General features: G+C 36.7%; 1 protein-coding gene across 1 annotated transcript in view; it reads left to right on the forward strand.

Annotated features, from left to right (window-relative positions):
• Positions 1-292: 292 nt before the first annotated feature.
• The window catches only part of TMEM132D (transmembrane protein 132D), a 234,809-nt gene continuing 208,952 nt past the window's right edge, over positions 293-26,149 (forward strand). The window contains exon 1 of the mRNA XM_010196487.2: positions 293-362. Coding sequence (XP_010194789.1) covers positions 308-362 — 55 coding nt within the window. The 5' untranslated portion in view covers positions 293-307. The remainder of the gene's footprint in view (positions 363-26,149) is intronic.

Raw genomic sequence — 26,149 nt, forward strand, 5'->3', positions numbered from 1 at the left:
TGCCTCAGGCAACTGAAGCTCGAGACTGAGGTTTTAAACATAACTGTTTCTTATTTGTTTGTTGAGAGGAGAGGGTTTTTCTTTCACAGCATCATCTGTTTTGGAGAAAGGAGAGAGGAAAGGGGAGAGTTAAAGCTAAAGAAGTAAGTCCCCTCTCTGAAGGAAGTGCCTTTTGCGCTCTCCAGATGACCTTTTCTGAAAATGCAGCCTCTCCAGATGACTGATTTTTATGTTGACTACAAAGTGTGCAAAACTGAGCCCTAACTTCTCCACCAACCCTAGGAGGTGCGCTTCTGGAATTTGCAATATGGGGCATCTGTTGTCACCTCTGCTCTTGAGCCTGGCAGCAGTTTTTTCCAAAGGTAAGTCTCAATCTCTTCTGTCTGTTTCATTGTGTCTTGTTTATTTTGCATATGCAGCCTCTGTCCCCTCTCTCTGTAATGCCTTAAATGTTGATACCCACAATTCATGACTGAAAGACTCGGGGGAGTCATGTGCTAGTCAAAAACAATGATACCATGATGGAAAATCCTGAGTGGCAGGTTTTTTTTCTTGATGTTCTGTGGCAAACAGTTTACCTGTTTACTGAGGCATTTGCTACCTGCATATTGTACTTCTGATCATGTGGTAGATGCTGGTGATGAGCTTATCTGGTAACTCAGCTTTGGATTGCAAGGGTTTGTTATCTAGAAATTTGAAGTCTTCAAAGGTACAAGCAACAGTAGCTGCCCCACTGTTATCATGTGTGTAATATTTCAAATTAAAAATCTTGTGTCTCTGGCTGGCAATGTTTTACTCAATGAGAGTAATGTATGCTTACTGAAGGGTTTAAAAGCTTTTAGAGCTTGAACCAGGTGTCTGATATTCTGAATGCTGAGTATGAATGTCCTGACAGCATAACTTCAGAAGGCTCAGTGATACTTTCTTGATGCCTTCAAATGTGTTTATAGTAAGAATAAGAAAACCAGCATAGACAATGCACACATTTTTGTGTGCATTTAAATCCTCCTTGGAGCTGAAAGTTTTCATCCATGGCTTCTGCCAGAAGGTGAATGCATTTTTCCAATACTTAATTTAGATGATTCTGAGCATTCCTGCAGAGAATACATTAGGGGAAAAACACATTTCTGTTGAGAAGACATTGTGCATCAACAGTTATATTTTGGCAGAAAACCAAAGTTTGTGCATGGTTAGTTTTCAGAGAAGAATAATAGCATATGCATGTAATCTATGATTTTGCAACCAGACTGATAAAGTTCCTGCTTATAAATATCACTATTTAAAAAAGTTATTAGTTATTCTTTACATCTTTTTTACAGTTCCAGATATCACAAGTTTTCTTTTTTTCTGAAGTGAGTAATTTTTACTAATTACTTTGTATCCAGAACTGAGCTTCCTGACAGAAGGCAAAATACACAGCTCTGTATTTCTGTGATGGTTCCCCGTATCAAATTTACTTCTCCTTTTTTCTGTAGAACAAGTTAAGAAAGAAAGGAAAGAACAAACAAAATTATGTCTTCTCAGATAGGTACCTAAATGCAGTGCCTACCTAAGTACAGTTTTAAAGTTTCAATTGGAAATACATTAGCAGCAGGGATTGGAAGTCTGAGTCTTTTCAAAAGATTGCTTCATTCACAATGCACACCAGCAGCTTTTGATTTCCCAGCTAGGTTTTAAATCATGCATTTTATTATAAGCAATATCAGTACTTTGCATAGGCTAACAATGTAATAAGGATATTAACTTTTCCATCTCCTGTTTTTTGGTGGGTTTCAGTTTGCAACCTTAACACTGCATTAACATAGTGTTTGACTGAGATTGCAGCTTCTTCCAAGATTGGAGTATAAGTGGCATTTCAGTCCTAGAGAGTACAGTGTTTGTTTTATTGCCAGCACAGTAATTATAACATTCATATATGGTTTTATTCTTAAACGTTACTTCCATCTTTCTTGAAGGATAACTATAAGTGGGAAACTGGACTTGGAAATGAGATCTCTTAGGTGGGGAAAAAAAAGCTGTAAAAACTGATGAGCAAGATTTTTCTGTGTATTGTGATTATGAAGCCTCATTAAATCGGATATATCTTGAAATTAGATATGTGTGATCCCATCAGAATTACTGATATTGTCTGTGTTATTTATTTTGCACTTTGGCTGTCCAATATACTAATTTACTGTGACTCTTTGCTGTTTAGTAATACAGGTATCTATCTTTAATGCAATTGTCTCTTTCCATACTTGGCAACAGACTCTGGCTGTACTTCCATGCCATAGTATACTTTGAAAAGACCAGAGTGTTCCTGAGATTCATAGTATAAACTTGACAATGTAAAATGTTGATTTCCTTCCCCCTGTAAGAAGATGAAAACAACAAAAATAATCAGATTTGATTACTACTACAGGGCATGTTCCTTCGATGCCTTTCTGTTGCTAATAAAAAAACTCTCTCGCTTATCACATGACAAAGTTTTCCTAAGAGATAAAAAATCTTTTAGCATGCAACAGCAATCAACTGTCTATTGTGTATAGGTCTGCTACTGATTACTCAGAACCATGGCAACGCACCTTTTTACCGCACAGTTTCCAAATATTTCAGGTAATAATGTTGAAGATTTAAGAATACTGTTGCAGTTTTGCTTTGCTTTTATCTTGTAAATGCAGAAAATAGCTCCAGCCTGAGAAATTAAATGTTGTTTTCAACAATGAACTTCATGTTCTGAGTTCATGACACTGATGATATAATCCATATATTTTAATATATTTTAAGTCTAATTATATATAGAGAGAATAAGGATAGAGATTATAAAGCTATGTAACTGTAGTCAAGAGGGTAGTTAAATTTCACAGCTTTGTCTTCAACTATGAGTTTTCTTGAGTCAGTCCTGGGGAGCCAATGCTTACCCTCAGACTGTTGGGCATTTCACTGTTTGGTATCAACTATGAAAATAAATTCTTCAGAAGTCTTCTGTTAAAAAACAACTAAGTGCAGTTGATGTCAATGAAAACACACAGTTATTACAGGCACAATAATGTGGGCATTTTGTTCCCTTGTTTAAAGGGAAGCCTCTAATTAGCATCATTGAAGTAGAATAAAAACTTCAATACTTTCCTAGAACAACAGGTTCCATGCTTGGTTAAGTCTATAATGAACTTGAGTGTCTCCTGTAAGAAGCTAAACAATTTTTAGGATGTATATTGTGATACTTAAGATTTAGAAGCCTTTTACATTATGAATGTTTGTTGTCAGATAATATAACTGAATTAGTTTATTTCAAATATTTTAGTGACTTTTTCTGTCCGTGTTCTGCTGAGCATTCCCTGTTCTTCTCTGACATCCTGGGCTAAAATCATCCAGCTTTCTAATGAGATTTCAGGCCACATAGCTGCTCTTCTGATTTTCTTTTTTCTTTCAGTTTTTATAAATGTGGAAGCTTGGCAACTGTATTAGTCAGGATTACCTTGTTATACCCCTTAGAGTGTTCCTACTACAGGAACAGTTGCTGGTAGCACAATTGTAGTGATGCCCATCTTCTATTACAGGAAAGTGTGTGTGTGTAAATCTCCCATAAACCAAGCTCTCAAACATTTCATTTTGGATACATTATTGGAGAGAAGTATTGGGATATTTAGATTTAGATAACTTTTGTTTCCTTTAGAATTATCCATGTTATAGTATCCTTTGAATCCATTGGATTGTCTAAGGTAGATTTTTTTTGGTTTTTTCTCATGGACAAAATCTCTCTATGCAATTTTACTGATGATACTTAGTATCAGAATATGTCATTCTGTCCATATTGATTCACTTCACTGATTATTTTAGTGGATTGTATCTTTGTGAATTGTAGTTGTTTAGGATGCTACTTTTGTGCACTTCAATGTCACTTTTGCATCTGCTGGCTTCAGGGAGTGTAGTCGCAGAACCACACAGAATCACACAGGTATACAAAGAGCTACACAGCCTGTTAGTTATCTTCTATCTTCCAGAAGGCTGTGGGCCATTTCTGAAGATTTTTTTGTGCAGGTCTTCCACTGACATTGAAGTGCATTGTGGGCTTAATGTAAGTAGAAACATGGAAAATGAAAACCTGAGGAGTGCAACCACCTGTGTTTCAGCAGTACTTGCTTTGGAGTTCATTACCTGGAACATTGGTGACATAATAGTAATGGAAAATACTGCTGCATATGGAATGAAATTTGAAGAGTAAGTTACTTGATTTAAGATAGATATTTAAAGTTAGATAAACTCTTTTTCCCTTCCCTCTTGCTGGTGACTAGAGAGGTTGAATTTCAGTCAATGTTGACAGATTTTGGTGGTGGTGATGAGAGACACATTATGTTTCTCAAAGTAACAGTGTTGACATTACTTGCAGACAGACTCATGATAGGTATCTGTTGCTCTAGCTGTGCAATTGATATGTACAGAAAATGTACTGCAGGCTGATTTCAGCTGTTGAGATCAGTATGAAGGATAGATGTGGTAAGTAGCAAGTTTTCTTGTAAGCTTTGCCTATGTGCAGAAACCTCAAAAGTTTTCTTAAAAACCAAAGGAAAACTTCCTATCTTAAGGTGTTCAAGCTTTTCCCATAAAACCAAAGTTTTTGTACTTTGTCCCAGCTGCATGGAGATTACAGTTGTTTGAGGCTTTATACAAGAGAAGAGGAAACTAAGTTGCTGTTTTTTGCTGTTATTGCGTTTCTTGCCACAGTTTCTTGCCCCAGTTGGATTTTTTTTTTTCCCAGTAAAAGAATAAATTCAGACTAAACTAAAGGATTCTAAAGCTAGGTCCATGTTTTATTTGTCAGCTACAATACTGGCTTAATGTAATTTGGTTTCTAATATTTTCCTGTAATGTTCTCATTTTTTACTTCTGTCTTTTCTTTTATTAGTTCCATAGGACTGGAAGTCTCTGTGACACCAACCAATGTTTTAGATATTAATAAAAGCAGCTTTATTCAATAAAGATCAGTTTTATTTAATAAAAGAGAGAATCAAAAGATAATCTATTTTTTCATGCTGCATTCACATTAAATCAACCTCCTGAGGTTGTTGTGGATGCCAACTCTAGTGGCAGTCTATCACGGGCCGTAGGATAGATAAACATGACTTCAGACAGATTGATTGCAGAGAGGCTGAAGAGGCAGCTGAGATTCATCGCAGGTTGGTTTATAAAGTGTTACATTAAATTACTTGATTTTCCCCAGTCTTTGTAATATTGCCTGCTGCATTATTAATGGCAGCTCAAAATGAAGTGGATTTTAAATAGTTCAGAGACATTTAGATAACACTAATTATTACGAGCAGATTTAAAGTACATATTTGAGTATGTTAGGCTACTTCACCCTCCTCCACAGCAGGGTGAAAATTAACTGTAGAATGAGGATTGGCTTCTCCATGTTCTTGATTTCTTTTATTGAATAGTCTTAGTTTCAGTTTAAGGTGTTAGTTTGTTGACCTCACAGAGCAAATGGATTGAAAGTCTACATCTTCCAAAGAGGTACAGCCTGTGTAGGATCTGTCCAAACCTGCTTTCAACTTCGGTAGTGTGACTTAAACTTGACCTAGAAGATGATGTAACTTCTATCTCTGTGATATGTTATACCTATCCATTGATCCATGATGTGTGTGATCCAGAGCCTGTTACAGTCAGTATATGGAGTTTCATTGCCTTTAATAGGCTTTAATTCAGAACATAGACGGAGTTTTCTGGAGTGGAATTTTTCAGCCTGGGGCCCACACACCAGTGGTGATTCATAGAATATCTGAGCAGTGTTGTGAAGCTGGTGCCAGAAACCTTATGCATGCAAGCTAGGAAAAAACAAGGGGAGGAAGCAGAAGTAACAAGGCTGCTTTCAGAGTGCATCCCAATTTGTGTTTGGTTGTAAACAAAGACCTTTGTGACAATACCGTGTAAGATAGTCTGGATTTCTTTCAAAAAGTTAGATGGCTCTCGTCCTTAAAAGGGTTGAGAAAAACCACTATTGTGAGACTAACTTTAGTCATTGAAAGTATTTCTCTGTTTGGTATTGCCTCAGTATTTCAGACACAATCACTGATGATGTGAGTGTTTCTAATCCACTGCAGCATAGGTTCACTTAAATCAACATTGAGTAGTGGTTCAGTGAACCAATGTAGGAGTAGTCTGCCAGTCCCCTAATGGCATCTGTACTGTAGGGTCAATTAACTTCCTAAAAGGCTTCCGCTGCATTCACAGAGGGCGTTTGTTTGTTCTTACACCCTCAGTCTTGTTTTTTTTTTAATTCAAGTTTCCAGAAATGTTTCTGGATGGAGTTTTCTGTGTTGCTCACGATTGTCCCCTAAAAGCTGCTCCATCAAATGCACACTTTTTTTTCTTGTACAGACCACAGAAAAATGGTTGGCAGTAGATGCATGTACACTGATGCCACATTTCCCTAAATTTACTTCCCTTCTTCTATAGTCGCTTCACCCTCTCACAGGCCCATCTAGCTTTGTTCTTAAGGTTACTTGGAATTGATTTGGTTTGTTTAGTTATTTAGGTTTTGTCTTGTAAATAAAGACTTCTGTCACAATGCCATGTAAAATGGCTTGGATAAAATGTTCCAGAAATTTGTTATGTTAATGGTTAGTAACCATTTTCTAGCCTTAATTTATTTAATTTCATATTTATTTGCTCTTCTGCCAATGGGATCTTTTTAATCTTAGCAACTCTTCTTATTCTTGGTGGAATCTATTGGGCCTCATTAGTTTGCAGTTTTTCAGCTAGAGCAAGCAAAACAAAACCACATATGAAAATAACCATGTAGACTGAAGAACATGAGATGGGGGAAGGATACTGAATAGCATAGAATCTAAAAAAATAGCAAAACAAATGATTTAGTTATGTGTGTAGAAAAAAGTAGCAGAGATAATAATGAGTGCACCAAGCAGAAGTGTGGAAAGATATCCACACACTATTTATTCTTTATATATATGACTTTACGAGAGAGACTAAGCAACAGCAGAAGTGTCCTCTAGCTGAACCAGCTTACTCTACAGCATACCTTTTGATCTATTTGATTTTAAGGTCAGCAGACTTGAGCAGAGAGTCTGCAGACCTCTTGCTGAGGCAAGAGGCAGATGTCCAGATATTCACATAGAAGATTATCATCTTCTAAGACTGTAGTGGCAAGGACACTATTTGCAGATGTCTCTAATGTGTTTTGTTGTTCTCATTCTTAGAAATTCTGCTAAAATGACAACTGCTCAGCAATTCTGTAAATCTGAGTGTGAAAAGATGGGCTTTCAAAATTTAGTGGACACTTCTCAAATCTTATTCTACTCTTTCTGAGTTGTGATATCCCTCTTAACAACAACAAGTAGTTACACTGTCAGTGAATGACCATAAAAACAATGTATTACTTTTTAAAGCTCGATGTGATGCTCTCCATAGATTTTTCCCTTGTTTACTCAGGGTTTATCAGTTAAGGTTCTCCTATTCCACATCCTTTTCCATATTATTGGGCAAGTAGTTGTAAGACTATCATGACTTTAGCTGTGCTCTGCGCTCTCCTTTGTGGTTGACTGTGTCCCCTGCAGCAGTTGTCTGATAAGAGATGATTTCTTGCATACTGAACACTTGTGCACAGTAGGATTCTGTTATATACTTCTGACTCTTTGACACCATCTGCCCAGTAAAGTGGTTTTAATGGGTTTCCACTGAGTCAGTCTGTACTACAACCATGACAGCATACTCTGTATTTTTAGAAATAAACAAAATCTCTTCAGAAAAGCTATCCATGAACATTGGCTTCTACAAAAAAATTGCGGATTACGTACTGTTTGATATTTCGTGGAGGCAGAAATATCTCTATTTGATAAGCTTTAAACTAGGAAAATGACTGATAGCTTGGAATGGTCTTCTACTAGTACTAGTTTATTTTTAAAATGACCTTATAAAGCATTATTTCCTGACTCATTTTTTTAGTCAGGTGTCGTCATCCTTTCATAGAAATGCATTCACTTTACCTTGTTGGAGTTCTGTTCTTTATGAAAGCTGGGGAGTGCAGTGGTTCACAATGGCGATTTAGGAGTCAGGGTACCCATTGGCTTTCTAGAACTTTCATAAAAATCACTTCAGTTCTCTGCTTTCACTTTCCCTTTTAAACTGTCTTGTCTACTCAGAATACAAGTTGTTCAAAGCAGGGCCTGTTTTACTTGTTTATATAGCATCTGTCTCCTCAGATGAGAATGTATGTTTTACCACATGAAAATAATTGATTGCTAGTCACTGAGTTAGAAACTGGAATGTGGCATTCTGATTGTCCTGGTCACTACACAACATGAACAACTCAGAAGCCTGTAAGAACAGAAGAGTAGGGTAAGGGGAAAAAAATGTAATGAAAGTATCTGTATCATTAAAAAATTCTAAGAGCTTAAGCTGATCCCATCCCATAATGTTACAATTAATAAGCCATCTAAACTATTTCAAGCAGCAACATGATAAGGGAACACAAAAAGCTTCTTATAAGAATATATCATAAAGATGGCTTTATACTTCTTTCTGTTATAATCCATGTTACTAAACTATTAAACAATTTTGAATATCTGTATTAATAATGTAACAAACCACTTACAATGAAAAAATGTTTTTTGTCAGATAGTACAGATCTTACAGACATTTCTTTTCTTCCCTACCCCTTCAAGTCTTTGGGATTTATTTTAAACTCCTTCACGTTATTAAGTTGCAAATGTAATGGGTAGCAGGTTATGATGAAAAGGATTGGTGAAAAACTGTTGTCTAGTAGCTTCTGTTATTGATGGGATGTGAAAATTGAAACAGTCAAGTAAGTGGATTCTTTTGAACTTCTGAGATGTCTTGATATGACCACACAGAGAATCAGACACCGTCCTATTCTTTAGTCTTTACAGGTTTTTTTGTAAATTATATGGAGTTTCACATCCAGATGAGATGAAAGTTTCCATCTGAAGCCTGGGTTTCTTTTGTCTTCTCCATCTGCTCTACAGTACTACTCCTGGTTTGAAGATCTGTGTAGGGAGCCAGTACAAGACATTTGAACCTCTATTTCTATCTCCACATTTACTCAAGAATAACTGGTGCTGAGGTCCCCAAGAAAATCAATCTTCCTTTCCACTGTGACATTTTGAGTGAATAGACCATGAGGCTAAGGCAGCTTTCCAGTGTATTCTGAGATGTGCAATACCGTCATATAAGAGGACCACTCACAAGAGTCCTTAGCTTTGGAACCTTTTGTTCAACGAAGACATTTAACACTTTTAAGCTGTGGAATATGCACATCATGGTACCATTAGTGAGAAAAGTTACAAGATCCTTTATTTGCAGCTGAAGAAACAAATGGTTCCATCATAATTTAATAAATGGTCAACAGCAGAGCTATGCGTATGATATTTCCAATCTATGTAAATATTTGCCAGATTTCTTTTAGTTTCTGGTTAATTTGTTTGAAAGTTTGTGGACCATCTTAGAAATACTGCATTCAAATGAGGGTTTTCTTTATATTGTCATGTTTGCATCCTTGTAGATTTATTTGGACAACTGTCTTTTAAAATTAACCAGCTTCTTAAGGTCCAGAATTCAGACAGAGTTTAATGGGTCCAGTTTCAGGTTAGAAAAAAAAATATAAAGCAAATATCACTATGAATTCCCTTGAGAATTAAAATGATCGTTCCCAAATACTATCCAGCAGGCTGATATTTGGAGTGATATCTCAGTGCTCCTTTCTCTTTGCATTTGTTAATGCTTCATTTGTGTAGTGGGTGAAACACTAACTAAGGTAAATACTGAAGATCTGTGATTTTACAGAGAAGGAAGCTGGTTTTTAATTTCATGCCTCCTTCTGGCCTTTCCTATCATAACTTTGAATATTTCTGTAAATGTTCCCTGCTGTTTCTGCTGCAGGAGTTTAAAATACATACATCAGCATCATCTGTGTCTTTTCTTGCCTTTTTATTTAGACTCTAATCTGAGTAGCAATAGATCAGAGTAATGGTACAATAATCACTGTTGAAGCATTTATTTGTTTGTTTTCTTTCTATTTCTATGCAGTCATATGCTCCTTTCATCCTTTCTTCTATTCCTATCAGAATTATGCATGCAGTTTGGATCAGACCCTGAAAAAAGAAAAATGCTTGTAAGTGAAGAATACTATATATAGCAGACTTTTGTTATGGTATTTATAGTCTTGATGTTTAGAACATCTTTGTGTGCATTATAGGTTCTCATCAAATAATCAAATTGCATCAATAATAATAAAAAGGATGGTTCATGAAGAGTTTCTTTTCAACTGTTCTCTTTTCATCAGCTTCTGAAAAGAGCAATGAATTTGGCAGCATATTTGCAGTGCTAACAAATCTGGGCTTTGGAAGTCTAAATCAGGAGCAGTGAATTCAAGAGAGAAGATCCCTTACAGAGATGTCCTGATAGTAGCTGCTTTTAGGTGCAGGAGGAAGAATTCACAGCTCTTGGACGATTTTAGCTGTTGCAATAGATCATAGAGGAATCTCTCAGATAATTAGCATTCTTAAACTTTAAGTTTTTAAGGCCTACAATTTCCATCTGGAAGCTTGTTGGGAGACAGTGAAGATAAGGGATGAACTAAAATTCCCCTCAAAATGCAAAGAGAGCATTGCAGGATGTTATTTGCTGTAACAGGACATTTCTAGTGTCTCAGTTTATACTATGGAGGGATAAAACCCCTTTTAAAAATATTTCTTTCCTAATAAGGGTGTTCTCTTTTTTTTTTATTTTTTCAGCCTGAGAATAGTAGCTATCCTAGTCCTCATATCTATGGTGACACTGCATCATTTTCTAAGCTGCTTGGGTATGGTCTTTGACTTGTTGCAGATGTTGGCTGCGAGTTTTCTCAATTTGTCAGGGAAACTACACATTCTTATACTTGTTTTATCTTCTTCTGACAGACAGGCACTATCACAATCTCATCTGGAGCCTATGGAATTATTGTAGCAGTTTCAGTTATGTTTTATACTTCTTTGACATCTGTCCTAGGAACAGCTGATATATTGTATTCATCCTGGTCTAAATCTGACCAGTCCTTTGCAAATGCTGCTTTCTAGTACCTCTTCATTTTCCTCTCCAGTTCCTCAAAGACACTCAGTAAGTGAATTCCTCCATAGTTCTTGCATTTTCTCTTGCCTCCTTAATTATCAGTCAGCTCCATTACTGTATTCCTTCTGTTTTCCTTCCAATTGCAAGTCCAGGTCTTATTTACAGCACTGAGTGAACAGAAGGAATCAATGGAGGAAAACCAGAGGGCTGTGCTGCCATTCAACAGGATGTCGATGGGCTTGAGAGTTGGGCAGAGAGGAACCTCATGAGGCTCAACAAGGACAAGTGCAGAGTCCTGCATCTGGGAAGGAACGACCCCATGCACCAGTTCAGGCTGGGGGTCGAACTGCTGAAGAGAGAGACCTGGGAGTCCTGATTAATAATAAGCTAAACATGAGCCAGCAATGTGCCCTCGTGGCCAAGAAGGCCAATGGCATCCTGGGATGCATCAAGAAAAGTGTGGCCAGCAGGTCAAGGGAGGTTCTTCTCCCCCTCTACTCTGCCCTGGTGAGGCCTCATCTGGAGTACTGTTCTTTACTAGGCTGAATCTGCTCTGAAAATGAGCATGGATGGTATGGCTCCTCAGTAGGTTAAATCAGACTCAGTTTGGGCTGCTGCAGTCTCTCTTGCGTGGCATTGGCATTTGTGCAGTTGAGTAATGAACCATGCAGAGAGCTGATGGATCCAGATGAAAACTAATATTTTTCTTCTCATTTATAAAGGTTAGCGGGTTCTTTTTTTTTTGCAGACATTGCCTCCAACAATACTGCAGTTGCATACTGAGGTGGTTTAGCTCCTGCATCTAACCCTCCAAAAAGAAAAGCTTTCCAACAGATATGGGACTGTGAATAATCTCACATGATTACCAGATATGAGATGATAAAGGGCTGAATGTGTGCCTTAGTAGCCTGCATGCTTGCATTTGTCATATCAAACTGTACCTCCAATAATCTGTTCCTAGGACTTCTCATTCTCGTTCCCGTGTAGAAAAAATAATGATTCTGAAAATCAGATGTTGTTCAAGCTTATGGAGTGGCATGGAAACCAGTTGAAATGGAGAAAAGTTTGATAATGGTCACTTCATATACTTAGAAGTGCCATTTTCAGCTGATAAGTCTTACCAAAGTAACATCTCATTCCAACTACAAAACTGCAACATTTTTGAAATAAAAATGTAATAGTAATATTTAATGATAACCAAGGTAGTGCCATGCAAGTTAGACAAAGATATTAAAATTTTACATAACAAATACTGTAAGTCTCAGTTCTCCCTTAATAAATTCTTTTTCATGGCTTGGTTGAAACTTTTTGAACGGGAGGGAAAGCCTGACATTGTTCTTGATGGTGTAATGATCACTGTACTTTTGGATTCAGCTATAACAGTCCAAACTGAAGTGGACACTGCTTACCTGTATGCTGAGTCTTTTGATGAACCAGTTGAAAGATTTTGGAAACTTCTTTATATTCTAAATCCAGACAAACTAATTCTGAGTAGATGAATGGTACAGGTTGTAGTATGGTAATGAAGATGTAAGGAGTTCCCAGGAAGAAATTTGGATTTTATGTCCTCACCCTAGTCACATAGCTGTGGTCACTTTCAGCCATCACCAATGGCTGCTGTTGAAACCATTTCTGAAAAGCTGAGCATCCCCCTTTCATAATTACGGAGCTGGACCAGGCTAGCATTTTCTCCTTGGCTTTCAGTTCAGTACTAAGCTTTACAGTCTACCATTGTATGAGATCTCTCACATCTGCCTATCACCCAGGCAGTTCCCAATTCTTAGTCACTTTTTTATCTTTCTTTATGAATCAGGGCCATGACTAAATTGGTAAGTCTTAATGGCTCATCATATCTTGTGTAGGCTTCCTATTTCTGAGCTTTGTTTTCTCTTCCACCAACGGAATGTACATCCTAGTAGACAAATGCCATCTGGGAACTGTAAATCTGTCACAAGTACCACTGCTATTAGTTTGTGTGTGTCAAGATGCAAGGACTCTTAGAAATGCTTACTAATCTTCATCAGAGTTAGAATTTTTTAAGAAGTATGTCCATCTTGATTCTTAAGATATCCAGCTTTTAGGTCAATGTCTGTAAGCTCACAGGAGTGTTTTATTTCATTACATTGGAATGGTTAGACCAGCATGGGGGCAAATGGATTCTTGAGTCATAGACCAATTCCTAATTATCCCTGTAGGCTTCCTTAATGAAGTTCAAATAAATGGTTTTGTTGTGTAAAAGACGTGGTATTATATTTATTTCTAAATTCTTTTTAAGATGTCAGCATGTAGCCCCGAGGAAGTGAAAGAAAGGTAGAACTTGTCACCCCCCTTGTCTGCTCTGAATTAACTGAACCTATTGGAAATGAAAGGTTCAGAGGGCACAGATGGAATAGATTGAAGCTTTGTGTGAATGGAAAGGGCAAGTTTACTGGTTAATCGTGATCTCTGTAGGCAGAAAGATAGCTAATGGACTGAAATTGTCAGACATTGTACAGTCCTTGAAAGAATTGCTTAGGCTTTTTACTTTCCAATTCTGGCTTATGGTAGCCACCTTTTTTTTAAAATGAAAATGTCTCATGTTTCCACATTATAAAAGTGGAAACATTTAGTATTTGGTAACTATGTGAGGCATGAACTGTTCTTATCTGAGTTGACTTTTTTTCTTTCTTTTGAGAAAATTTAATTTAAGAAAATTAAATCTTAATCTATTAGCTCAGGTCCAGCCATAAGCCACAGCACAGCACATTGGTGCTGCAAGATCCCTATTGATTTGGAAAAGGTGGAGCAGTGCATTAGTGGCATGAATTCAATAAAGAATGGGTGGCTGAATGCATCAGCCAGTAGTCTGTCAACTTTATGAAAGGCAGCGTTTTCTCAAGTTTGTGAGGAACCTAATGAGCTATGATCAGAAACAGTGAGCCAGCCTCCCCAGCATCATCTGCAAAACTGCACTTATCAACAGGGAGGCAAGCAACCAATGTGAGAAGTGTATAGGTTGTTCCATCAGACTGGGTATTTTTCACACTTCCCAGGCTGTCTGCCTGAAGGAATTGCTCTATGGCACCACCAGCTAGGGCCACTGCTGTAACATTCAGATCTTTTACAAATACAAATCAAAAGTGTCTCTAATCACAGCAGTGAATTGTTACTCTAAAAGGTATTAATGTCAGTGCACAGTTAAAATTTGAGGCCTAACCTTATAAATTTTTAAATCTCCTATATTACAAGTTCATGTTACCTCTGTTAACCTGCAAGAAGTTGCTTCCAGTAATACACCTTTGCCTGTATTTACTGACTCTTGTGGAGAGCTACAGATTCCTTCATATCCTATACCACACTTGAAGTTTCTAAGACGTGAAAAAAATAGGTGAAATGGAACACCAAACTCAGCTCATATGCAAGCGCTTCCATGACACTGACAGTTAGGACTTTATACAGACTGGTCCCTCTTTTAGCCAGATGCAGCTATCAGGCAAATGGCTGCAACATTATTGGGATTACAATGGATTGTATTAGGTTGGGTTTCAGCCTACTAACATCCTTGGACTTAGATAGCCACAGTCAAAATTATAGCTTGGCCCTCAATTTTGTTTAAAGGAACAAATCATGCCTATTTTTGAATGGTTCCTGGGCTCCTTTGGAATGGTGTGGCCGGAGCACCTGCTGGGCTGTCTCCTTCAGAGCAGCCTTCCATGTGAAAACAGACTGTAAGATCTTAAGGCTTGTAAGTGGGGCAGAACACTATAGTACATTAGAACTAAAGGATCTCCTCATCTGGCCATCTTATCTGGTGTGGTGGAAAATAGTGCCATGGTGGTTCTTTCTAGATAGTTCTTTCCTATGAAAACACTTACTAAGAAATGTGTTTGTCTTCCTCCTGGAGTTGAATAGAGTTTCTGTCTGATATAACATATTGTTTTTTCCTCCTCTGAATCCATATCATCAATGTCTAGCTCTAAAAAACATTTAGTTTACTTTGATACTACTATGGTTATATTTGATTTCTAGATAGGAACTGTGTCTGGACAGCCATCTGCATCCATAGTAACAACTCCAGGGTTTCATATATCAAAGTTCCTTTTGAATGCTTTACCCATGCTATTTTTACTGTGATCAGTACAGAGGCAAGACTCTTCTGTCTTCACAGTTGTGCAGACTTAAGAGCTTACAGTGGATACAGAAAATGAGAAATGGTATGTGAATGAAAAATCAACAGTGAATTCATTCCACATTTGGAGGTACTCTGTGGAATATCCAGTATTCTGTTCTTACAAAAAAGAAACTCAACCTTCCTTAAACCACTTATGGGAAAACCTGCTTGTGGCTGGATGCAGTATGTTAGAGCATGGAGCTATGTTCCTAGCATCTGCCACCCTCTTCATCAGCCTCATAGTGTTCATCTATTCTAAATGTTTTTGGTTTTTTTTTTCCAAGAAACATGAGTTAGATCTTGGCATAAAGGAGAATATTTAAAGAAAACAGAAAGAAGTGTTTTTAAAAAGAGTTGGCGAGACACTGAAATACTATTAGATTTCAGTTATTACTAATTCAAGGGGGAAGGAGTGTAAAATTAACACAAGCTTGGCTGAAGTTTATGGCTTTGAAGAAAATGGTGCCTCAGAGGAGCAGTAGGACTCGGGCTTGATTAAACTGGGATTTCAGAAATTCTCTGCACTGAATGAAATAAAAAGGCATTCAATCTAATTAGATAGTATTGTGCAGGGATAGAAAGAAGACAGGAATTTCTGACCTGTTGGCTTTTTATATAATCTTTAATCCACGGCAAGTGTTTGTAACTGTTTCGGTAGAATTTGGCCTCAAATTATAACCTTTTGATAGCTTTGCTTAGAACAATTTGAGGAGAAAACCGTCTAGTGGTCCTATTAAAGTACAGACTTTCTGGAGATCTGTTCTGTAATTTTTTTGTTTCCCGATGAAAGTTTATCTTTTAGTCAGATATTTAGGAAGAAATGCAGCTGTTAATTTTTCTTGAAAGATTTCCTTTGTACTACCTACTGTATTTATTAGTAGGAGATGCTGACAGAGTTTAGAAAACTTACCAGCTGAAGCCAGTGGTAGTCACCTCTTTTATATACTGAATTATTGTGATGCAAAAAAGAAACACACCTTTAAGGGATTACTTTTGTATTATGCCAATGTAAGAGGAGAGGTTTCTTTTCAAAAGTTTCTAGGTTAGTGGAATAGTTCTTTACTCTCACATAGTGTTTTTGATCAGGTGATTTGAAACCACTTTACACAGAAATTTTACAGCATGTTTTGCCCAAAAGAAGGGAGATACTTGGGATCAGAATACAAATTTTCCAGAGTCCTATTCCCTTTTCTCTGTTATGGCATGAGTATAAGAAGATGTAGAGATATGTTTAGAATAAAATTTACTTTTCCTTTTGTGTACATCACTTTAATTTCAGGGTTAATAAGGAAATTTGAGACAGCTAACATAACTGATATATTATAGAAAAAAACTAGAAATGCCAGATATTATTGGAAAATACTAAGTTGTAAACTTCTTCAAGGAGAAGAACAGAAGAACATTGCAATTATATGTTTTGAAACAGAATTAATCCTTGACCCTTTGGAGAAAAGAAGACGTTATTTTTGTTTAGAGAGTGGTATAGATTAATTTTGATGGTTTAATAGAGTCATTCCAGACTTTCTGTCATCTCATTTACAGTAACTTATCAGGCTTCAAAATTCACACAGAACTCCAAGATAAACAGGCTTAGGCCAGAGAAATATTGTTCACGGCTGTATGGTTTAGGAGCTGACCCACTTACATTTCAGAACAATTCGCAATGCTGGTGTTCTCTGGCATTTTGGTGTAAATCTATGTACATGTAATTCCTGAAAGACTTAGAAGCCAAATATGTGTTTTTACTGTCAAATCTCTGTTTGTTTGGACAGCTTGGCAATCAGTGGAAATATCAACTTAGGTGCTGTGCACATTCTAGTTAAAGCCTTTAGGGAAAGCTTTCTTTATTTAAACATTGCTTATGCAAGAAAATTCCTTGTGGCATATGTCACAAGGTTAAACAACTGTGAGTAATGTGTTTCCTCTTTCTTCATCTTTTATATTTAATATTCTTAAATTAGGAGTATTTCTGATCTGCAATTTACTGCAAAGATAAAGTTCAAAACAGAGTGTGATTTATGATGGTTGCAGCTTGTGTTCAAGCATATTTGTTAGTCTTGTGTTTACTGTTACATTAACTACTATCTTTTGTTGTTTTTTTGAGCTGAGTTGTTGAAGAGCATGTTACAACTTCATTAGTTTGGTGTCTAGGAAAATTTTAAAGGAAGAGAAGCTCAGTGTACCTGTCTCTACAGAGTAAAATAGTTAATGTGTTCTGCAACAAAACAGCATCAGGACAACCAGGTTTTGAAACACGACCTCCATGCTTGGGTAACTGCTAGAACTCAGAAATCACTAGGCTGTCTTCAGCATCCCAGAGAATAAAAATACCACAGGTATGAGAAGAAAAGTGGCACAGCTTGAGTAGTCTGCCTCCTGCTCCAGATGCCATTTAATCACTTAGGGTTTATGTTGCAACACTTGGGTCAGAATTTGGCCTAATCTTAGGAAATTTGCCATTGGTTTTCCTGTTGAAGAGCCTGACTAAATTCCATTAAGTATAGAATATAGAATATATAAATTCCATTAAGTATAGAATGCCATTTTCAAAATGGCAAAGAAGTCATGTTTCAGACTACTTCCAGTTTTATGCATGACTGGGTTTTATGTACTAAGGATGGATAAGAATTAAAACAATTAAATAATTGTTATACCAATTTGTGATTAATAAGGAGACAGGATTTGCATGCTTTCCAAAATGTAAAAATACCAGTTGTCTTTTTTCTTTTACTATATTTGATTGTCATGTCTAAATACTTACTTTCACCTATTTATCCAATAACATAAACAGCAGCAAAAAACCATTTTAAATAAATACATTTTATTAGCAAAAAAAAGCATCTTTATCGCTGTATTAATAACAGCCCAACCACTACCTTTAAAAATCACTGTAGTGGTTTATGCTGAAGAATTGGCTGTAGCAATTTGCATAATGGAGAAAACAACTGTTACTGAGTAGTGCTGAATGATTGAATTTTATTGCTTCATATGAAAACCTGTAAGTTAATATCTTTGTTTTGTGAAACATGTTTAATTCTGAGCCTGGGAAATTGAGGTTTTTTATGTATGAAGAGGAAAAAAATAGGTATTTTGGATTACAGTTGACTGTAATGGTATGTGACTGATGTATTGAATTAGCCTTTTCTAAAGCTTCTGATATTTCACCTCTCTGAACTGTAAATTTTACTTGACTTTTCATTTTCAGATGGCATGAGACTATATACAATATACAAATTGTACTTTAGCCCACATCATTGTCCTCTACTGATTAAAACATGAGAAACCTTATAGGAAATGGGATGCTCTGTGTGTCTAGGTAGTACTCGTGGAGCTTAATTTTCATTTTAATTTCAAGAATCCTGGCTAAAATCAGTTGCTTGTTACCTTAATGTAAAGGCAGAGCAATTTTGGGGGAATTACTGTGGATTTCCTTAGGTTTAACAGGAAATAGAATTTATCCCCTTTGATTTTAACAGGAGGAGAAACTTTCTAATTAGAGTCACATCTACTTTCACAGCACATTTATTTGATACATGTGCTTTCCCTGATTTTATTTCCTAATATGGTAAACCTTTCTAGAATGTTCTCTTTAAAAGCTGGCATCTGTTTGGTTTCAACCTTAAAAATTACCTTAGGAAAACTTTGCAGTAGAATTCTGTGTTTTCACCTTTTTGATGTATAAAAAAAAGCATTTGAAATTCCTGTTTGGAGCAAAATATCTTTATGAAGATCATATTATTTATCACTCATTTTTAAAAAGCAGATATTTAAAAAAGATCTGATATAATCTATGATCTATAAATGATATAACTAACTATACCAGATAATGAGGAATTTAAAATACAGGTAACTCATAAGAAGAAAATTCTTTTTCTCCAATGATGATAAGAACTGATTATTGCTTATTTAAGGAAAAATTAAGTTATGTTACAGAATGTTGAAGAATTACTGAGACAGTAACACATCCTAAGAATGGAAAATTTGCAAAATTTCCTATAACTAAACATATTCTTGTGTAATGATTTCCTAAAAGAATTCCTGAGATGTCTTCAAAAGGTGCTTCATAAAAAATTGATCCAATAATACTAACTTAATGCCTTCAGTAAATTCTGGATTGAGTCCAAAGAGATTATCCTTCCTTGAAGAAGAATTGAAAAATTTCTTGGATGGCTTTTTGCAATGCAGATGCAATACAAAACTGAGTCCTGAGAGATTTAGTGTGATCATTTCTCACCATTATAGTTAACTGATGAAATAAATACATCACTCTGTGTCAGTTCTGAATCTGACTCTTCATCCTGGAAAGCTTATTCATCCTAGTCATTTGGAGTTGCAAAAAATTCCAATTTTGGTGTTTCTGTTCAGAGGGGGTGGGTTGACCTTGGCTGGATGCCAGATACCTACCAGAGCTCCCCTCCTTACATGAACAGAGAAGAGAAAATATAATGAAAAACTCATGGGTTGAGATGAAGCCAAGGACATCACTCAGCAAATACTGTCATAAGCAAAACAGACTCAACTTGGGGAAACTAGCTTAATTTATTACCCATCAGGATAATGAGAAAACCCTTCCTCTCTTCCTGGGCTTAATTTTGCTACTGAGTTCTCTACCTTCTCCACAGCACAGTGATGAGGAATGGGGATTGCAGTCAGTTCATCACATGTTGTCTCTGCATCTCCTTCCTCTGCAGGGAAAGGACTAGTCCTGTGGCTCAGGTGGACCCACCACAGTCTCCATAGCTGCCAGGGCAGGATCTCAGCATGGGCTGCAGGGGAACCTCTGCTCCAGCACCTGGAGCACCTCCTGCTGCTTCTTCTTCATTGACCTTGGTATCTGCAGAGTCATTCCTCTCAGATATTCTAACTTCTCTCTCCAGCTGCAGTTGCACAACGATCATTTTTTTTTCCCCCATCTTAATCATGTTATTGCAGAGCTGCTACCACTGTTGCTGATGAGCTCAGTCCTAGCCAGTACCTTGGAGCCGCCTGGCATTGTCTTTATCACACACAGGGAAAGCTTCTAGGAGCTTCTCACAGAAGCCTTTCCTGTAGCTCCCCCTGCCTCCAAAACCTTGTGATGCAAGCACCATATATCAGGTAAGTAAGAAGGGAAAAGCCAGCCTGACTTTAGTATTTCTTTGTTCTGTTCAGCCAATGTATAACCACAACGTTTTGTGTGCAAAAATGGGAAAGAAAATACATTGGACACCATTGTAAAGGAACTTTTCTACTGTACACGCATCTGCCCTGGAAGCTGACACAATGTTCAAAGCAGAATTTTCTTTTATGTGATTTCCTTGTTCTTTAGAAAAGTTAAAATCAGTCTGGTTAGATTTATTAATGATTCCTTTAATTAGTTTGTTAATGGCTGTATTTACAAGGCTGGCTGTGTAAAGTCTTCTTTCCTGCTGGTTAAATAGTTATTGATCTCTATACAGTGTATTAGGAAAAATACATAGAAATTTACTCTTAAAAAAAACCAGCTTTTGAAGTTGATAAACTCATTTGGATTTTTGGAAGACATTTGTCTGTTTCATATGAGTTATTAGTACTAATGGGAGTCATATGCGCAGTAGGAGGCAAAATGAGCTATTAACCTATATAGCAAGTTGTAGGATATTGTAAATCCTTCCTGTCTGTGTTATGATGGGATCCATTAGTGTGACAAGCAAGATGAAGATAAAGTAGCAATGTAACTTTCAGAGACTGAAAGATGGCAGAGAGAAGAGATACAGCAGGCTATCTGCAATGATGAAAAATCTGCACTAGCCCTTCCTGTGGACTGCTGAGGTCTAGTCAAGGGTTTGCTGAGTGACACTGTTAGTCCAAACTTAAAAGCAAGAACTAGTCATGCAAGACCACATAAGCAGGGGTTGTAAATTCCTGATTAATCTGATATGGTTTTTAGAGTACATGATACCCTATAGGAAGCATAGTGAAAGATTGGTTTGTACCTTATGATTCTGCATCTTTCCCCTAAAATGCTTCTTTTAACTTTCTATGATGAAGTTTCATTGGCTGCATTTCATTCACAAGCACAAGATAAATGTAAAATCCTAGTTGAGTCCTTCTGTGGCAAGTGAGTGTCACTATATTGATCACTTAGTCCAAGAACAATGAGAAATCGAGCTCAGGACTTTGATTAATACACAACACATCTTTTCACTAGATTAGCATAATCATTACAGTCTGGGAGTGTGTTTTCACTAGGAGTATCCTTCTGTAGCAGTCAAGGGATTAATTACACAAAGTAAAGAGACAATTCTTTGCTAAGGATTTTGTAAGTTTGGTTGTTAAAGGAGCTCTCTCCTGCTGAGTCTTCACTAAAGCTTGGCCAAGTAGCAGGAGTGAATTTATGGGTTGGTGATCTAACCTCTGAAGAACGGTAGAGGATAATCATTCTCATTTAGATGTAAATTTCAGCTGTTTAATGTGGAGGAGACATTTGCAAGCAGAAAACAATCAGACTATGTCCTGGGTTCTGAAAGCCTGTGGCTGTGCAGATTTGCTTCTTTCCATCAGAGACTTACCATGGACTTCAGTGGGAGTGGTCTAAGCTTTGCCAAAACAGTACCTTGATCCAAGCAAATACTAAATTGCAAATGTAACATGATGGGATAAAGGACATTACAGGAATATCAGGACAAGAAGCAACAGTGACAAGTTGCACCAGGGTAGGTTTAGACTGGATATTAGGAAAAGTTTCTTCATGGAAAAGTTTTCAAGCATTGGAACAGGTTGCCCAGGGAAGTTGTGGAGTCACCATCCCTGGAGAGATTTACAGTACATGTAGATGTGGCACTTAGGGACATAGTTTAGTGGTGGACTTGGAATGTTAGGTCAATGGGTCTTTTCTTACCTAAATGATTCTATGATCAGAAGACCAAGGATGACTATCAGAGACCTGGCTGTTATTGATTGCTTTTGACCTTGTTTAGAACTTAGTCTTCACTTTGTATAGGCCAGATAATGACATAATTTATGCAGAATTTAATGTTACACAATCTCTACAAAAATAAATATCTGTCTCTGGGAAGAAAGTTGTGCTTACAAAGCTCAAGAGAAAATTGTTTACCATTATACACTGAAAGGAGTGTGCAAGATAAAAAAGAGACTTATAAAATGTATACCTTTTGTTTCATTAAATTCTGCATTTAAATTTTCCCACTGTGTTCTGTGCTGTTTTATATGTAGACATTTTGCTCTGTGAAGGTGCACAGAAGGAAAAGGGAAGGAGGGAGAGGATAAGTGTGACTGGGGTGCAAAAGTTATTTTTGATTTTGAAAATAACTTTGAGAGATATATCTTTCTTTGTGACAGCTGTGCTATCCTCACTTCATTCCAAATTTAAACTTAGATTTCCCTGACATGGCTTTGACCACTTAAATCTTTTTATGGAAAGGAAATAACTGTAGGCTTGTGTTTGCTTTCCAGTGTTTCACAAATCTTTATTTAGTGTAGGAAGGAGAATTGCACAGACAAGGGGTATTCTGATATCCTTCTGTTGAACGATGCCACAGGCAATCAGAGGCTACTGAGCATAAGGAGAGATGACATTATCTCAATGTATGATTGTCCGTTGAAAGAAATATTGTGAAGTTGTTTGGATGGTACTTATGGGTTTTCCATATCTGTTAAATCTGCTGCACTGGAAGGATTCTGATAGGTGAATGAAGATGTCTTGGAATTTACTGAGAATGAAGGATGTTTTCTAGTTACCTTTTGCTCCTCAAACATGAATGTGGGAGAGATCCCAAACAGAATGGGGTAAGCCACTTTCCTTTTGTTTTTACACTGCAAAAAGAGCCTGAGGAGGAATGTGCTGAGCCCTACCTAGAGTATCATGTAAGACACACAGACAGTAACTATGCCTTTTGCACAGTGACATCCTTGGCTCAGTAGTGACAAATATTTTTGGAATACAAAGAACAGAATTAGAGAGATGAAACCAAAGATGAACAATAGCATATGTTTTAGTTCATGTCTCTGTGAGGTAGGGAAAAGCTACGACCACACATTCCACATGGAATACTCATTGCCATTTGCAAGGAAAGATGACGGATCATATGCACTGAACAAAATCTTGAAGGTATAAAGCTTTTAAAAGCATATCATTATAAGTTAGAAAGTAGGGTCATTAAGAGAGGGAGAAATGACTACATGTTTTGCATTTGTAGGCCTTGAAATATTGGGAATGGTACAGTGGCAGACTTCAGGGTTTGCACAGCATTTTAGATAACTCTGATACTTTTTTCCTTCCATCCTGATCTGCTGTCTCCTATCACTCATGCAATCATTTTCACCACAGTCAAGATACATGATAATTAATGCACATTCTCTAGGACATGGTTTAGTGGTGGGCTTGGCAGTGTGAGGTTAGTGGTTGGACTTGATGATCTTAAAGGTGTTTTCCAACCAAAACAATTCTATGATTCTAAACCTGTGTCAGTGGAAGATTTCATTTGCATAGCCTGTCTTTAGGGCACACTTCATTTCACTTGGAATAAATTATCATAGATTTATCATTAGTTAGTAAGTTATTAACATTAGTGTAAACAAATATGCAACACATTTCTTCAGGAAGATTGCCTATTAATTATGTAGGGGATCTGTCAAGCAATTTTATATATGTTGTACTTAATAGATGTGTTCTCTGTTTCCACATACCTGTATTTAAATGTGGAGAAGCTTGCCAGTGAGTTTACTGCCCCTGGCAGAGTAGGGTGTTAGTGAGACAGAAATAGCACATTTCCAAATCACGTCTCACATTAATTTCTCTTTGAGACTGTGGAGAGTGGCTCCTTTCCACCATTCATTGTACTTCCACTTTGAGAAGATCTTTCTCCAGATTTTCCTTCCTTAAAGGCCCTTTGAAGAAAGGTGGTTGATCTGAATGTGTGTTTTCTCTCCTGTGTGATATTATTTGGGTTGTGGAAGCTGTGCAGAGCACATTCAGGTCTTCTCTCTACAATCTGTCCATCTGTGTCTCAAACATATTTCCTTCTTAAACAGAAAATCCCTTCTAACAGCTGTGATTTTTCATGCATGAACACAGCATTTCTTCCCATTTTACCAAAGGCTATCGTGAATACCTTACACTCAAAGCCTAGAAATTTTGGTGCAGTGACAGATAAGATTAAGGGTATGATTGTATTCTGTTTTTGAAGGATTGCTATGGTTGGATAATCAGTCTCGTGGTATTTGGTGCTTTTGAGAAGTGAAGGATTTAGCTATGAATCCCACATTCATTTATTAAAAAAAAACCTTCACATTTCTGTGATTGTGGAGAAAACCCCTAAACATATTTGAGTATTTAAGGTTTATATCTAAAGATAAATAAAAAGGAATCTTTAATACTTCTGTGCAAGTTATTGCAATTCCTTTTTTCTGAGACAGGAGAAAAACAAACGGAGACTACTGTTATGAGATCTATTGACTCTTAAGCCAGTAAATATGGACTGAAACTTTAGAGCTGCAATTACTTAGTGGGTTTTTTTTTTTTATGGTGTTTTGAGTAGAAGAAGAAATTCAAGGCAAGCAATGAAAATCTGTGTCGTCAGTTGAGTCCTTGTTATTTGTTATTCTGTAAAGTTTGTTGAAACAACAATATTTATTATAATGCCTTCAGATTCTTCAAATAAAGGATGTTATAAGAATACAAAGTCAGGTTATATTGTTTAGTGATTTACTTTATTTCTGATCTGTGTAGACAAGAAAAAAATGTGAAAGGTATCTGAAAACTTGAAATTACACACAGAGAGCACAGAGTTACTCCAAGTATGTATTTCCTCCTTGAGCTCAACTAACAGAGTTTTCCACTTTTTGTAGAATACTCTGCTGCTGGTAAAGTCAACAAAATCTCTGGAGCTATGCTGAGGCCTTGACCCTAATATCTTACCTTCTGCTGCTTCCCTGAGTTGGATCTTTATCTGCATTTAGATCATTCTTATGTTTCTGATGCAGATAATAAAAGCTGCACAACAACCCAAGTAAGCTTTGGGAGAATTGAGAAGACCTATATATCACATCTTTCATATAGGTCTTGCATAAATACGGTATCTCCTTCTCTCCCTCCATAAATTTTCAGTGACATGCCAGCCTATCTCTAAAAAAGCAACCAATGTGATACCAAAATACCAATGAATAGATGCATTTTATATGCAGCCTAAAAGTGTCGTGTGTTTACATAGCTCAGTTTCACTCATTGAAGCTTTCACTTCAGGCTCATTTCTTAATTCCAGTAGTATTACAATAAATTGAGGGGAAAAAAAAAAATATTCTTTTAGTGTGTCTTTCTTCCAAAGTTATGAAAGAATGATAAAACTAGAGTTTTCTTTTAACTAGCTCCAATTTTTCCCTCCTGAGAAAAGAGTTGCTGAGCCAGAGATAATGGATGACTGATTAGAGAACAGCTGTACAACATTTTTACAATGAACTTATTTTGCTTTTGAGCACCTTTATCTGAAAAGACATCTTAGTCCATAGTGAGGCATAGTCCTACATACATATTTTTGTATCTTGTGGGGGATAGCCATCATCCCCAAAGTTGTGAGTAGTCTGGAATTTAATCTTGACCAAAGCATTTGCTTATGTTAAGATCTTGAACTAGTTTTCTGGCATATTTGATATTGAGTCAACACACTGGGATTCTGGTAAAATAGCAGGACCTTTCTGAAATTGAATATTGTATTTGAGCTTCTGTTCTGCTGGGTAAATATTAATTATTATTGCTAGCTATATGTATATAATATTGTTAATTTATGCTGTGCTTTGCAAACATAGATAAGGCATGTTCTCTAACATTAAGAAGTTGCAGTTGAAATGAAACATGCACGATTACAAGTGACTGCAAAAGGGTATGGGAATAATAACAAAAAGAAAAGGGATATTTTGAGGAGGAATTGGAAAAAAAGTAGTTCAGGCTGACAGTCCTTCATC

This window comes from Colius striatus, chromosome 17 (assembly GCF_028858725.1).
Source record: "Colius striatus isolate bColStr4 chromosome 17, bColStr4.1.hap1, whole genome shotgun sequence".
NCBI lineage: Eukaryota > Metazoa > Chordata > Aves > Coliiformes > Coliidae > Colius > Colius striatus.